Source organism: Pseudopipra pipra, chromosome 12 (genome assembly GCF_036250125.1).
Source record: "Pseudopipra pipra isolate bDixPip1 chromosome 12, bDixPip1.hap1, whole genome shotgun sequence".
NCBI lineage: Eukaryota > Metazoa > Chordata > Aves > Passeriformes > Pipridae > Pseudopipra > Pseudopipra pipra.
The window spans coordinates 699,683-712,269 of record NC_087560.1 but is presented as its reverse complement, the minus strand read 5'-3'; the positions used below and the strand labels follow the sequence as shown (position 1 = coordinate 712,269).

The window sequence follows — 12,587 nt, the reverse complement described above, 5'->3', positions numbered from 1 at the left end:
GAAGTTCCATTTTAAAAACCTCCTGCTCGGAGAACACGATGTCCCGCTCACGTGCATTGAGCAGATTGTCACAGGTACGTCAGGAACAGGGACATGGAATGACAGTTGGGCAGAATTGTTGAGACTTAAGGTTTTATGTTATTAACCTTCCCTGATTTGAAGAATTTGGTTTATTTAAATTTAGGATAAAACCCTTAAAAGCTGAATAAATCTTGAGGTGCCACGCAGGAGACTTATTTAGTTGGGTCTTTATATTGATTTTAAATTTAACTACAGTACTGAATCAACAAGTGTTCTAGGATAGACACCTACTATAGCACTACAAAATGTTGTTAGCAACTTCTTTATATTCAACATATGAATCTGCCAATGAAACACACTGGATGGCAAAAAGCCACTTATACAATTTACACATAGCTGGGATATCTGACAACAGAAATGCTGTAGTTTTCAATCTTGTCTAATTCTTAGCTAATGGTCCTAAAAAATCTGCAAATGACAGTAGACATCTTAATCTAAAGAAATAAAATACTTATTATGAAAAAGCAGTTTCTGTTTTGTTGGATTCTTTAGGCTAACCCATTTCTTAAGAGGAATGTTTTTCCTCTTTAATTGTAGAATTTCATGTAAGTGATAATTTTTCAAATCTTTATGGCATGGGCTGTTAAATACTTGGTTTTCTGACTGTAGGTAATTTAAATCATTAGTTAAAAATTTTCAGTGCCCAAAGTTTGTTGTGATCACTGTTTAAAGATTAATGTGGATCTGAGGAAGAACATTATGAAGAAATGTTTTTTTTAAACTGAAGAGGTTATATTACCTGTTACATTGTCTTGCACTGGCCCACCTTTGTTACCCCTTTTCAAAAACATGAGGTTTACACTAAATTTAGTGAAGCACAAGCTTTTACTAGCAGGAATTAACAGATTTTCTACCTCAGTTGAAATAGTCTATTAAATAAAAAACTGGTAGCAACATGACTCTGTCTGTTTGAGCCAACCTTGTGAATACTTACAGAGCACAGTCCAATAACTTTGTCTCTTATTTGCAGTGAATGACACCAAGAGGAAGCAGAAGGTCCTGGGTCCCAACCAAAAACTTAAATTTAATCCAACGGAATTAATAATTTATTGCAAAGACTTCCGGATTGTCAGATTTCGTTTTGATGAGGCAGGTCCCGAAAGTGCAAAAAAGGTATTAAAGGCTTCTTATTATGTCCTGCCTTGCAGTCATTACATATAGCAACAGTTGTGCAGAGAAGAACATTTTGTATTATGTTTTGATAGACAAGTTAGGGGGTAAGAATTGCAAATTAGTCACATTCTATTACAGCAGAATATCTAGATATCTAGAGTCAAAATTATTAGGGAAAAATTTAATGTGATGTATTAACTGTTTCTTATCGTAATAGATAAAACTGTGTATCTTCTCATATCTGTTGTACTTTAAAAAATTACGAATTTATTAAATAAGTCTTTTTAAAGACTGGAATCCGAATACTGCATTGCAGCTGTACAACAGATGTTTGTTTTTTTAATGGAAAATTTTTGAAACTTTGATACATTTCTGAAAGTTGTAAGCCTAATTTACTGCTAGGTTGAGTGTACTGCCTTGTGGATATCCTTCTTAATTGTTTCACACAGCAAGTTCTTCAACAAGCTCTTGCAAAGACCAGTTTGCCTAATCTACATAAAACATTTTCTTAGAGAAGACTGGTGTACCTCTTGACAGGAGGAGTTACCTTGGTCTGTACCCTCCTAGACATGTCATTCCTTGCCCTGTTTCCCCTGGTTGCCAGGAGTGTCCCCAGAGTGGTACGGGGTTGTTGGACTGTGCCCCCAGGTGAGCTGTGCTGGGCAGGGGTGCCCAGCCTGCACACACTGGCTGTGCTGGGCAGGGGTGCCCAGCCTGCACACACTGGCTGTGCTGGGCAGGGGTGCCCAGCCTGCACACACTGGCTGTGCTGGGCAGGGGTGCCCAGCCTGCACACACTGGCTCTCTGCTGTCAGGGACTGCTCCAGCTCCTCTGGCCTCCATGGCATAGCCGGCCTTTTGTGAGGAATGACCCAGTTTGCTCTCAGAGCTTAAGAATCCCCCTTCTCAGTAGGATGAAGTTTGAGTTTAGCCCTGTAAGTCCTAAGAACCATCTGCCCGGGCGTAAGTGTGTTTGCAGTTCCAGCCGAGTAACGGCAGAGCCGGCCCATCGCTGCTTCCCCTGCTGCCCTCCCTGAGAGCAGGGGCAGGGTACTGCAGACACTGTTCTGGCCTTGCCACTTGTGCAGCTCCCTCCCTGCTGCTGCCTTGGCTGTTTGTAACCTTTCATGTCTGGCAATCTTCCAGCAGCCAGTTCCCCTTTGACAGCTTCCCAGAAACCTCCCTGGAGCAGTCCTCGCCTGCTGCATCTGTACAGCAACTGTGTCTAGTTGGCTGTTCCAGCTGAGGAGGGTGATTTGCCTGGAGAAGGGAGGAAGAGAGGATAAACTCAGCATCTCATTAATGCTTTTCAGGCTGCATTTACTTCAGCCAGAGCAAACAGTGAAACCTTTTTAGGAAAGCACTTACTTTAGGCATTTACAATTACGTGGTCTTAGGTGGTTCCTAGGAAGAACAGCTAGTTCTGGAGATCCTGAAGAATCTGAGTCGGTGTGGTTATAAACACTGTGCTGGTGGTGACCAGAAGTGTTACACCTGCCATTTTCAAGTATCAGAATATGCTCACTAGAGAAGTCCCAGAAAACGTGTACAAATATCAGCTGTGTGGCTACTGTTGCAGTTTTAATGGAGCAAGTAGATTACTGCAACTCTGTGTGGGTGAATCACAGAAGCACAATTAAACTGAAGGGGGAAAAGGTTCTGTTAATAACATATTCTGTTAGCTTTAAAATATAAATGTGTAAACCATGAGGTCCTTAGATCAGTTTTTCTGTATCAGGATTTTGCTTATATTATTTTGGGGGCTGGCGAGCACATCTGGAAGGGACTTACACAGCATATTGACTGGAGGTGTCTTGCTCTTTCTGACATTTAGGTGGCATGCTGGCACCACACTCTGGAAAGATTTTATCTACTTTCTGTTTCTGCCCTTCAGGTAGTACCTATTAGCAAAGTTGTCCTGATGTTTAAAAACAAAGTACAGCAACCAGGCCTCCTTAAAGTTCTGAAGGACCTCTTTAATCCATATGTACATCCAGCTCTTTGTGCCTGAAAACACTGGTAGCTGTCTGCTTGGAAATAACTGTGTGTGCATAACTTTTGTAGGAAAGACCAAGACTTGAAGTATAACTGAGTTCTGATGTGAGGGAAATCCTGCTCATGGGCTGAGTGTGCATTGTCCTCTGAGTGGGAGAATGTTGCAGAGGAGAATGCATGGGAGGGGCCTGGGGACACCATCAGCTAGTCCACCTTTCTCTTCAGAGTTGCCAGGGTTAGATTGGGCTGTAATGAAATGTCATCCTTGTTATACAGAGGAGTAGCATCCTGTAAATAAAGCAGTGGTAGGTCAAAATGAACTATCTAGCTACTAAAATATACACTTCAAGTTATAGGAGTATAAATGTCTCTAACTTGTTGCCAGGTGATAGGAAATGTTCCCTTTAGTGCAAAAGTTATATAAAAACAATATGCATGGTAATTACTATTTAAAATGAGCTTTAAATATATGGAATAATTACAAAGAGGACAGATACTAACTTTATACAGTTAAGTAATTTGCACAGTTCTGTGCATGTACTGGAAATACTCAACAGCATTCAGTGACATAAATTGGTGTTGGCAAAGAAAGTGTAATCTGTTCCTAAGGAAGTGCCTCTATTTGCTGAACAGAGCATAAGGGAGAATAATTAATTAAGCTACCTTACTAGAATAGAGATTATTCCAAGTCTCTCTGTGAGGATCTCAGCATTAATCAGTCAGGTAAATATTTTCTTCCTCATTTTTATTAGTGGATGTTTGGGAGACAAGAGTTAAGGAAAAAGAGAGGGAATGGAAATTTTCACTCATCACTGTTTAGCAGTTTAATTCTGTTTTGTCTCTAAAATAAAGCTATAGAGTCTCCAAAAGAAAGAAAGCCAGATGGGTGTGGGAGGAAGTGGAGGATGGGGAAGCAAGAGTAAGCAAGTTGGGGAAGTCTTAAGTTAGGCAGTGCAAAAAAGGAAGCATTTTCACATTCCTTAAAGGAAAGGAATTATTTTGTTCCAAAAATGACAACAAACAGTCAAACTGAGAAGTCCTGCCATTTTCTAGCCACTGCAGTACTTGACATTAGACTGAGAAAATAAATATGAAAAGGTGAGGCTTTAGATGTTATGATTGTAAGATGATGGATAGAGTGTTGCCTCACCGTCCATATGGATCTTGGCAGTGCACCAGAATGGCACACACCCTGTATCTCCATAAATGTATCTCCATTTTCTCAGTCCCTTTCTCTTCTGGAACTCCCTCAGTTTTTTTCCTTCAGGAAGTTTTTTGAATGAGAATGAGAGCAGTTTCAGAATCACATGCTCAGTCAAAGCAGGAGGAAAGTTATTTATCTCAAATCTTGTTTCCTGTGCAATCAAAACTAGCCTTCTCCTATGTCATAACACTTGGGATGAAGGGGAACATTTTTTTCCCAATTGTTATGAACAATAATATGAAACTCTTAAGAGTTTTGGACAAATGGTCCTGACCCTTTCTAATGTGTTCCCCAACTCTATTACCTTGCTCTAATTGTTTATACAGATCACAAAATTGGTAATGTCTCAAGACACAGGGAATGCATGGGAAGATACTGTCTTGGAGTGGGTTGGAGAGTGTGAAGAAAACTTATTTCGGAAGTAAACTTACAGAATGACAAAATGATTTTAGTTGGAAGGGACCTTAAAGCTCATCTAGTTCCAACCCCTGCCACGGGCAGGGACACCTTCCACTAGCCCAGGTTGCTCAAAACTCCGTCCAACCTGGCCTTGGACACTTCCAGGACTGGGGCATCCACAGCTGCTCTGGACAAAGGTAAAAGGTATTTTAAAAAATAGAGAGGTATTTTAATAATTCTCTTAATGCTTAGGAAACCTGTACTTTGAATTCAAACACATTCTTGTACAAACAAGGATCCTGATATGTAAAAAATTTACTTGAGCTTTTGAAAGCTTTGTAATGTTTCTTCTCATGCCCAAACCAAATTAAGTATTATGTACAGCTGGTATTGGAATTCTTATAGAAGTGGAAAAAAGCAGTTCTCAGTTAGACAATTCATAGCTTTGCAGCTATGAGAACATGTGTGAGGGTTAGGACTGGAAGACTTATTGCCTGAATACTTATTTTCCCAAGAAGACTTCCAGCTTAGGAAGATTAACAAATTCTGTTTGTGGGGCTTGATCTGGCCCTGCTTGCATGACTTTCTGCTGCAAGTGTCTGCTTGGAATAGGAACTGCAGTAGGAAGGGAAAGCAGCATCTTTCCAGGCAGTTGGTGAGACAGGGGGCCTGGCTTAAGGAAGCCGGGCTATGGTACCTTAGCACATCTGGAATAGGACTGTTCAAAACTCTTCTGCAAGAGCATTGGAAATACCTTGGAGCTCTTGTCCTTGGTAAAAATCCTGATGAAGTGGAGGGTGTGCCCTGCAAGTTATCATCTATTTTTCTCAGATAAGGGTTGAACAGGGGACATGACACAGGGAAGTGGCCTTTGTACTATGAAACAACTGCAGCCATTGTGTTTACTGCTTTTAATACATGAACTTTCCAACAAGCAGCCCATTCTCTTGTTATTTGTCTGAGCCTGAGTATCTAGAGCTTTACACAATTGTGCATTGGCAAGAATACCAAACATTTTTCAGTTTGATATGAGAAGGCTTCCTGTAAAACATGTTTGGCTTCCAATTTAAGAGCTTTCTGCTTACGGCGATAATCTGCTGAGATCTGTGGAATGTGCTTGTCTTTGGGATCTTTAAGACTATAAAACTACTATAGGGATTTAGTGAGGAATAAACTGAAAATGAGTATGTCTTTAATGCTTGTTTAGTGTATATATATGAGCAGAATTTTTCTAAAATGTAAAAATGAAGATAGCAGCAGAATAAATATATCACTCTTTTAAATAAAAGAAATAGAGGTCAAACTGTTTCACCCATGCAATACCTGGTGTGTTTTTTCTATTCTATGGAACCCTTGGAGGGATTTTTCAGCTGCTTTGTTTAAAAGCACAGCTATGGTGTCATATTTTTTTGGGGAACCAGATCCGAATGGTTACTATCCCCTCTCCTGCCATTTTATCCCTCTTAACACAGCAACCCCCCCATCTTTTTCAAATGTAGCAAGTAAATGACAGAGATTTCAGCTGCTGCTTTCAAAAATAGGTTTTACTGTATTTCTATTGTGTTATTTGGCAGCACAATGGAATTTTTTTCATGTCTTGCAGTTTATCCTGAAGCCTTGAGAGTGGATCAGTATAGTAAAAGGCTTTCAACTTTCACTCTATAAAAGATGAGGAATAGCTCTGCTAGAATCAGTTAGCAGTGAAAAGCTACAAAGAAAAATGGAAGTAAAAATGTGTATATACAGAGATTTCCATTGTGTTTCATTTTTAATGGTAACCATAAGAAATCTGTTAGAAGTGGCCAGATATTGTTGAATAGCTGGCTTCTTCAGCTTTGGCTTGTACGCTGAAATCACAAGATTTAATAAAATGTGCATGCTTTCCAGTTATTTCATGATAGTCATGAAAAATTTTACCAAATCCTGGCAATGAGCTTGTAAATGTTCATTTGACAAGTCCTGCTAGACTGTTTCCCAGGGACACTTGTACTGTTTGGGTGTTCTGAGGGGTTGTCACCCTCGGAATGTTCTGTCCTCTATTTTCTTTTGCGGTTTCCTTGTAGAGCTGAAAGTGTGGGGAGATCAGCTAAAGAAGCTGTTGTTCTAAGACTTGATAGGAATTTTTTTGTTGGGAAGTGTTGGTGAAAAAACGTTTTCAGCTGAAATTAGTCTATTGTCTTTACTAGTTTTTTAAATAATGAGGAATGTCCCCATCAAAAGCCAAAGTATATAGAAATACAGCAAAGGTTCCATAATGCCATATATATTGCATACAAGCCAGTAGAAGTGTGGTAACTTTCTCCATGCAGAACTTAGCAGAACTGAGCTCTCAGGCTTTTTTCCTGTCCCTCAATGCTTTATTCCTTCAGTTCTGTTGTGCAAATCTTTCTTTTATGGCAATCACAACAAGAAAACTTTCCTTCATTAACAGAAAACAATTCTTGGATGCACAGAATGTTTTTCAAAAATAGTATCCTAAACTGCTACACCATGAATAAATGCGTCATTGTGTTCCCAAATGTGGAAAGTCATGGGAAGTTGAAGGGAAGGAAGAAAATAGGAAAAATTTTAGGTGGTAATAATGTGGACTTGCACTATGTCCCTGATTAAAAACTTTTGTCACATGCAATATCTGTATCTGAATATGTAGAACAGAGTTCTGTGGTTTATGGCCTTCTTTTCCTTAAGTATTTTCTTTAGAGATAAGACAGGTACATTTTAGTAAAATGGAGAAGCAAATATTGAGGGAAGAGGGCAAAGCTCAAGACCCCATTGAAGTCCTGCAATTTACAGTATAACAGTGCCAGTTTCTACTTGATTTTTTAAATTCCTGAGTGGGATTCTTCTAGATATTACGTTTTTAGTCAAATCTTCTATATCTGTTAGTGACTATCTGCATTTAAAGAGAGAGACACTAGAGAAGTTTGACTGTATTTTAAGTCTAGTAACTAATCCTAAACCATGTGCTGCACTCAAGTTTAATCTTAGAAGTCTTAGGGGAAGAACCAATGGGACTTCTGTGAAGGGATGTCACATCAAAAACCTCCTGGTACAACCAACAACTTTGTACAAGAAATATCTATCAAATGCTGTTAAATACTGATACCAAATTTTAGTTAAGGAAGTGGCTGAACTGCTGAAAATTATGCTGGTAAAATTCCATTCAGTGTTTTCTGTGTTTCACCCCCTTCCTTAAGCATGGATTGCTGCTGCTGTCAGGAGCAAAGTGCTAAGTTTACCTTGGGAATGGACTCAGCATGGCCATTCTTAGGTTCTTAGGCTATATTGATAAGTACTCTTTATTTTTAAAAATGTAGTTGAAATACCAGTTACAAATGAGATTTTGCTGTGCTGTGCTCACTGCCTGTGTGTTGTGCTCTGCTTTTTCTGTTCTCCTCCTTACTTCTCCGTTCAGGTGGGCAGGCACAACACACGAGCTCCAAGTCCTTGCTCGTCTCTCTGGATACAGAGGGTCATGTTTAGGGCTGCCTGTTGCAAAGACTTAGTCCACCCTTACCAGTTGGTCACTCTTGACAGATGGTCATGATATGATTGCAGTGTGGCAAATATCAGTATGTGCAACTATATATTCACTCAGATAAAATATAGAAATAAAATATCAGAAGACTGATTTCTAGCTTTTCAACAGCTCTGCATACTTAAGGGCAATATTTTTTTGTCTATAAATAACAGTAAGAAATGTTTCTCTCCTAGGTGTGCCTTGCAATAGCTCATTATTCTCAGCCAACAGATCTTCAGCTTCTCTTTGCATTTGAGTATGTTGGGGAAATGTATCATAATCTAGGTAAGTATGAAAGTGCTTTGATTGTGGTTTTTTCCTACTTCGTAATATGTATTTTTAGTAAGACTTCTGTCTGGAACCAGTGGCAAAAAGCATTTGAGGCTTTCTCCAGGGGTAACAAAATCGGCTTGTTCTGCACTCAGCTTCTTACTTATAATGGTTGTAAGTCATTCATTGTGATAGACGTTAACGACCAAAATCAAAAGAAATGTCTTTCCTGTCAGAAACAAAGCCAAAGTACCTATGTCAGCATGACTACTCCTATTTGTCAATCCACGCTTCCATCCTCCTATTGTTTGTCTGCATCGGTGCTGTAGGTAGCCAGTTAATCTCCCATCAGGCAGGCTTGTTCACCTGCCCTTCTTTTGGGAATAAGTTTCTCTTCTGGTGGTATTGCAGGAGGATTTGTGCAACTTGGGACTCCATACCTTCTTTCCTAGAGGCTTACTAGGCAGTTCTTACCACTCAAAACCTCCACCACCCCTGCTGAGCTGGAGCACACCCTCTCTGCTCAAGGCCAGTCTCCACCTGAACCTTGTCAGTTAGGTAAGCCTGAACCAGATCCTTTGGAACTTGATTTCTAGTGCAATGCTGTGCGGTCACTGGAGTGTTCCCCAGCCAATACACCGCTGAAAGCCTCAGCTCTGCCTCACAAGCCTCACTCAGAGAAGGTGCCATTGCTGGAGTTCTGTGGTACTGAGAGATTCACTCAGCAGCTGGCACTAGAAACCACTGACCTGCCTGTTACCAAGTATGAATGTTGTGGAATTATGAGAGCAGGCCTTCAGATTTGCACAGAAATGCATGTTCTTCGTGCAGGTGCCTCCGTGACTGCCCTGTGCATGCACGAGAACAGCTGTGCATGTGATCATGCTGCACACATAAGTACACAGAGAATTTCTTACCTCCTACAACTCTGGCAGTTATTAAGGTCCATGTACTTTAGTGTTATAAAGGACTAGAGAGGAAGCCAATTTGCAGATAAAATTGCAATACAATGTTAGTCTGTTACAAAGTTGCCTTTACTCTGTCCTTAAAATACCATTTGCTGTATGGAAAAATACCTAGTGGAAGAATTACATAAGGTGGGTAAAATGTTCCTCTGGAACAGCAGACCAGAATGGCAAAGGATAGTTGTTCTGCTGTCCTGCAGCTGCTGGAGAAGAGAGTTTGAAATACTTTTGGGTTGGGGGATTGCTGTTATTGTGAACTCGGGTTTGTAGCAGAGATCTCTGGCTTTACTCTTGCAATTCCAGCACTGTTTTATGATTCTCTATCCCTCCTACTCCCAGTAAAGTAAGAGGTGAGATACTGTCTTTGTGCTTCCTGAGGAACATAAAAAGCCTGCATTGCTCTGGTGTACATCGTTTTTTTCCCAGACTATATTTGATAGTTACATATCTTGCTACTGAACAGTAAAATTATGACAGTTTTTGTTAATTATCGTATTTCTCTGCTTCTGTCTTTGAAGAACTACTTCTTTCTGATTTTAGTCCAGTTTTCTTCAGAAAAACATAAGTAGTCAGAGTACCAGTGCAAGAATGAAATGGATAGATACAGAAAGTAGACACTGCACAGTCAGTGAGATGTCAGCAGAGCCCTGACGCTGTTCCTGCTGTGGCTGGGCAGGCTCTTGCATCCTTACAGACTAGAACAACCAGAGATCAGAGCTTTCACGGGGGAGCTGAGAGAGTTGTCTCAGTTTATTCCACCTTCCTCTAAAAATTTACTTCCAAGTGTCAAGAAACAAAAAAGCAGTTTCCTTTGACATTGCTGAGTGTCTCCTTGGCACCTAAAGAATGACCAGCAAAAGAGATCCTTCTGTATTAGCAACAAACTATAGAATCTCCTGGTCCCTTGACACAAAATGGTAGGCCATCATTTTTTGTGGATATAAATATAGATATATAAAAACATATTTTAACCTGGCCTTCCATCTATTTTATTTGCTGTTAATACAGCAGTCATTTAAAGTTGTTGAAATTATATAAGTTTTATTTTTCTTTCTTCACAAGGTACCTATTAAAGGGTAGCCTGTAAAGGCTTTATTTTTTTAAAATGTTGTGAACTTTGGCATATTGAAGAAAGAAATTGCGTGACTGGACATAACATTTGTTCCTGAGTGTTAATATGTGTCTTGCTTTCTATCAAGCAGCACAGCATACCAATTTGATGTTTTCTATTGAAATTGCGGGGGAAAAAAATGCATTTACATCTTCATGTATCACCAAGCTGTCATTAAATCACTGCTTTCTTGTAATGCAAAAATAGGTAATATTAGTCCTGATGCTAATGGCTCATTCTTGCAATTAGGAAGGTGAGGGGGTTAATTTTTTTCTTTCCTTTTTTTTTTTAATGTGCATTGATGACTTTTCTCTTCCTAGCAAAGGTGAATGGCATAGACCCAGGAGGTGGTGGCGGTGGCATCGGCAGTGCCAGTGCTCAGCAGACACCTTTGTTTGAAACCTACTCTGACTGGGACAGAGAAATCAAAAGGACTGGTGCATCCGAGTGGAGAGTGTGTTCAGTCAACGAGGGGTATATGATTTCTACTTGGTAAGTTGCTCTGGGACACTGGGGGAAGGGAATTGTACTGCCTTGGAATTGTCCTGTCAGGAATTGTCTTGTCTCCTCTGCCCCAGCCTCCGTCCCACCCACCCGTGCTCTGCACCTCACAAACGGGTCGCTCCCTGGAGGGCCCCCCAGCTGAAATATGCTGCAAGCCTTGTCATTAAAGGAAATGTCAGATTTTGGCATCTGTGGCTTTCATGCTTTTGTCCTTCCCTGTGGAACATACACGTTTCCAAACAGCTCTATCTGAGCCGTGCCCGTGCCATCACATGGGACAGCACTGCAGGGGCTGCTGTGGGGCAGTTTGACTGAGCTGCGGCAAGAGAGAAGCTGGTAAAAAACACAGGGAAAAGTGACCTTTCTTTATTGTATTTTTTTCCCCAAGCCTTCCAGAATATTTTGTGGTTCCATCTTCCTTAGCAGATCAAGACCTTAAGCTATACTCCTACTCTTTTATTGGGAGGCGAATGCCAGTAAGTGTTGTCTTTATTCTGTTGCTGTTCTTGATCATTGTACAATATTAATCTTAAAGTTGTGTTTGCCAATGAACAGAGTTCTGTGTAGCATTAATAAGATATTTCTACAGAATAACATTAACCTATATTATTTTGTTGTTTCTTTTGTGTTTCTTTCCCCATATCAGTTATGGTCCTGGAATCACCCTAACGGGAGTGCCCTTGTAAGAATGGCCAACATTAAAGATGTATTGCAGCAACGAAGGATTGATCAAAGGTAAGTGATTAGTTGAGTTATTCCCTAATCAGAGGGTCAGAATAACACAAGTGGTGACTGGAACATACAGCAGGGATGGATATTTGCTTCATAGTGTTGTAGTGTGGGGACTTCTGAGACACTGTTCTCTGGATGTAGTTCTGGCACAATTTCTGTTCAAGGTCCACCTCAGTTTCAAATACTGAATAACTTTTCAGATTTTAGGGCATGTTTATTTTTTAGGCGGCTCATCATTAGGTGGCAGAATTTACTGACAAAGGATCAGATTTACTGTAACACAGCCTACATTGGTGGAGACTTTCTTACCTGCTTCGGCAAGACAGTGGGAACACTGGGAAATACAGTTCTGTAGACTTAGTGCCACAATGCACTTGGTATTTCTGTGAAACATTTGTCATTCGCTGTCCTTGATGAAAGATTGAAGGCATTTAGAGCCTTGCATAAGTACTTTACTAACTTGTTATTTTTTCTTCTTTGGTTTAATTTGTAGAGTGACTTTCTGTAGTAGTGCAAACACCTGCATTGTGCGAACTGGAGCTCTGAGTTTTATTTGAAACCTTGTCAGATTTCCTGACTTCACAAGCTTTATATATGTTCTGTTTATTTAGCATAGATAAGTCTTATTACAAATGATGGAAAATTAAAAATTGAATAGCACTATTTAACTGTCAGTCAACCTCAGATTTTCAT

At 40.0% G+C, this 12,587-nt stretch overlaps 1 protein-coding gene across 3 annotated transcripts in view; it reads left to right on the top strand.

Moving 5' to 3' along the window:
• The window catches only part of MTMR10 (myotubularin related protein 10), a 35,707-nt gene that overhangs the window by 14,606 nt on the left and 8,514 nt on the right, over positions 1–12,587 (top strand). For all 3 annotated transcript variants that reach the window (XM_064668295.1, XM_064668296.1, XM_064668297.1), the window contains 6 exons: positions 2–74; positions 1,052–1,194; positions 8,507–8,597; positions 10,979–11,150; positions 11,551–11,638; positions 11,809–11,897. In XM_064668295.1, coding sequence (XP_064524365.1) covers positions 2–74; positions 1,052–1,194; positions 8,507–8,597; positions 10,979–11,150; positions 11,551–11,638; positions 11,809–11,897 — 656 coding nt within the window. The remainder of the gene's footprint in view (position 1; positions 75–1,051; positions 1,195–8,506; positions 8,598–10,978; positions 11,151–11,550; positions 11,639–11,808; positions 11,898–12,587) is intronic.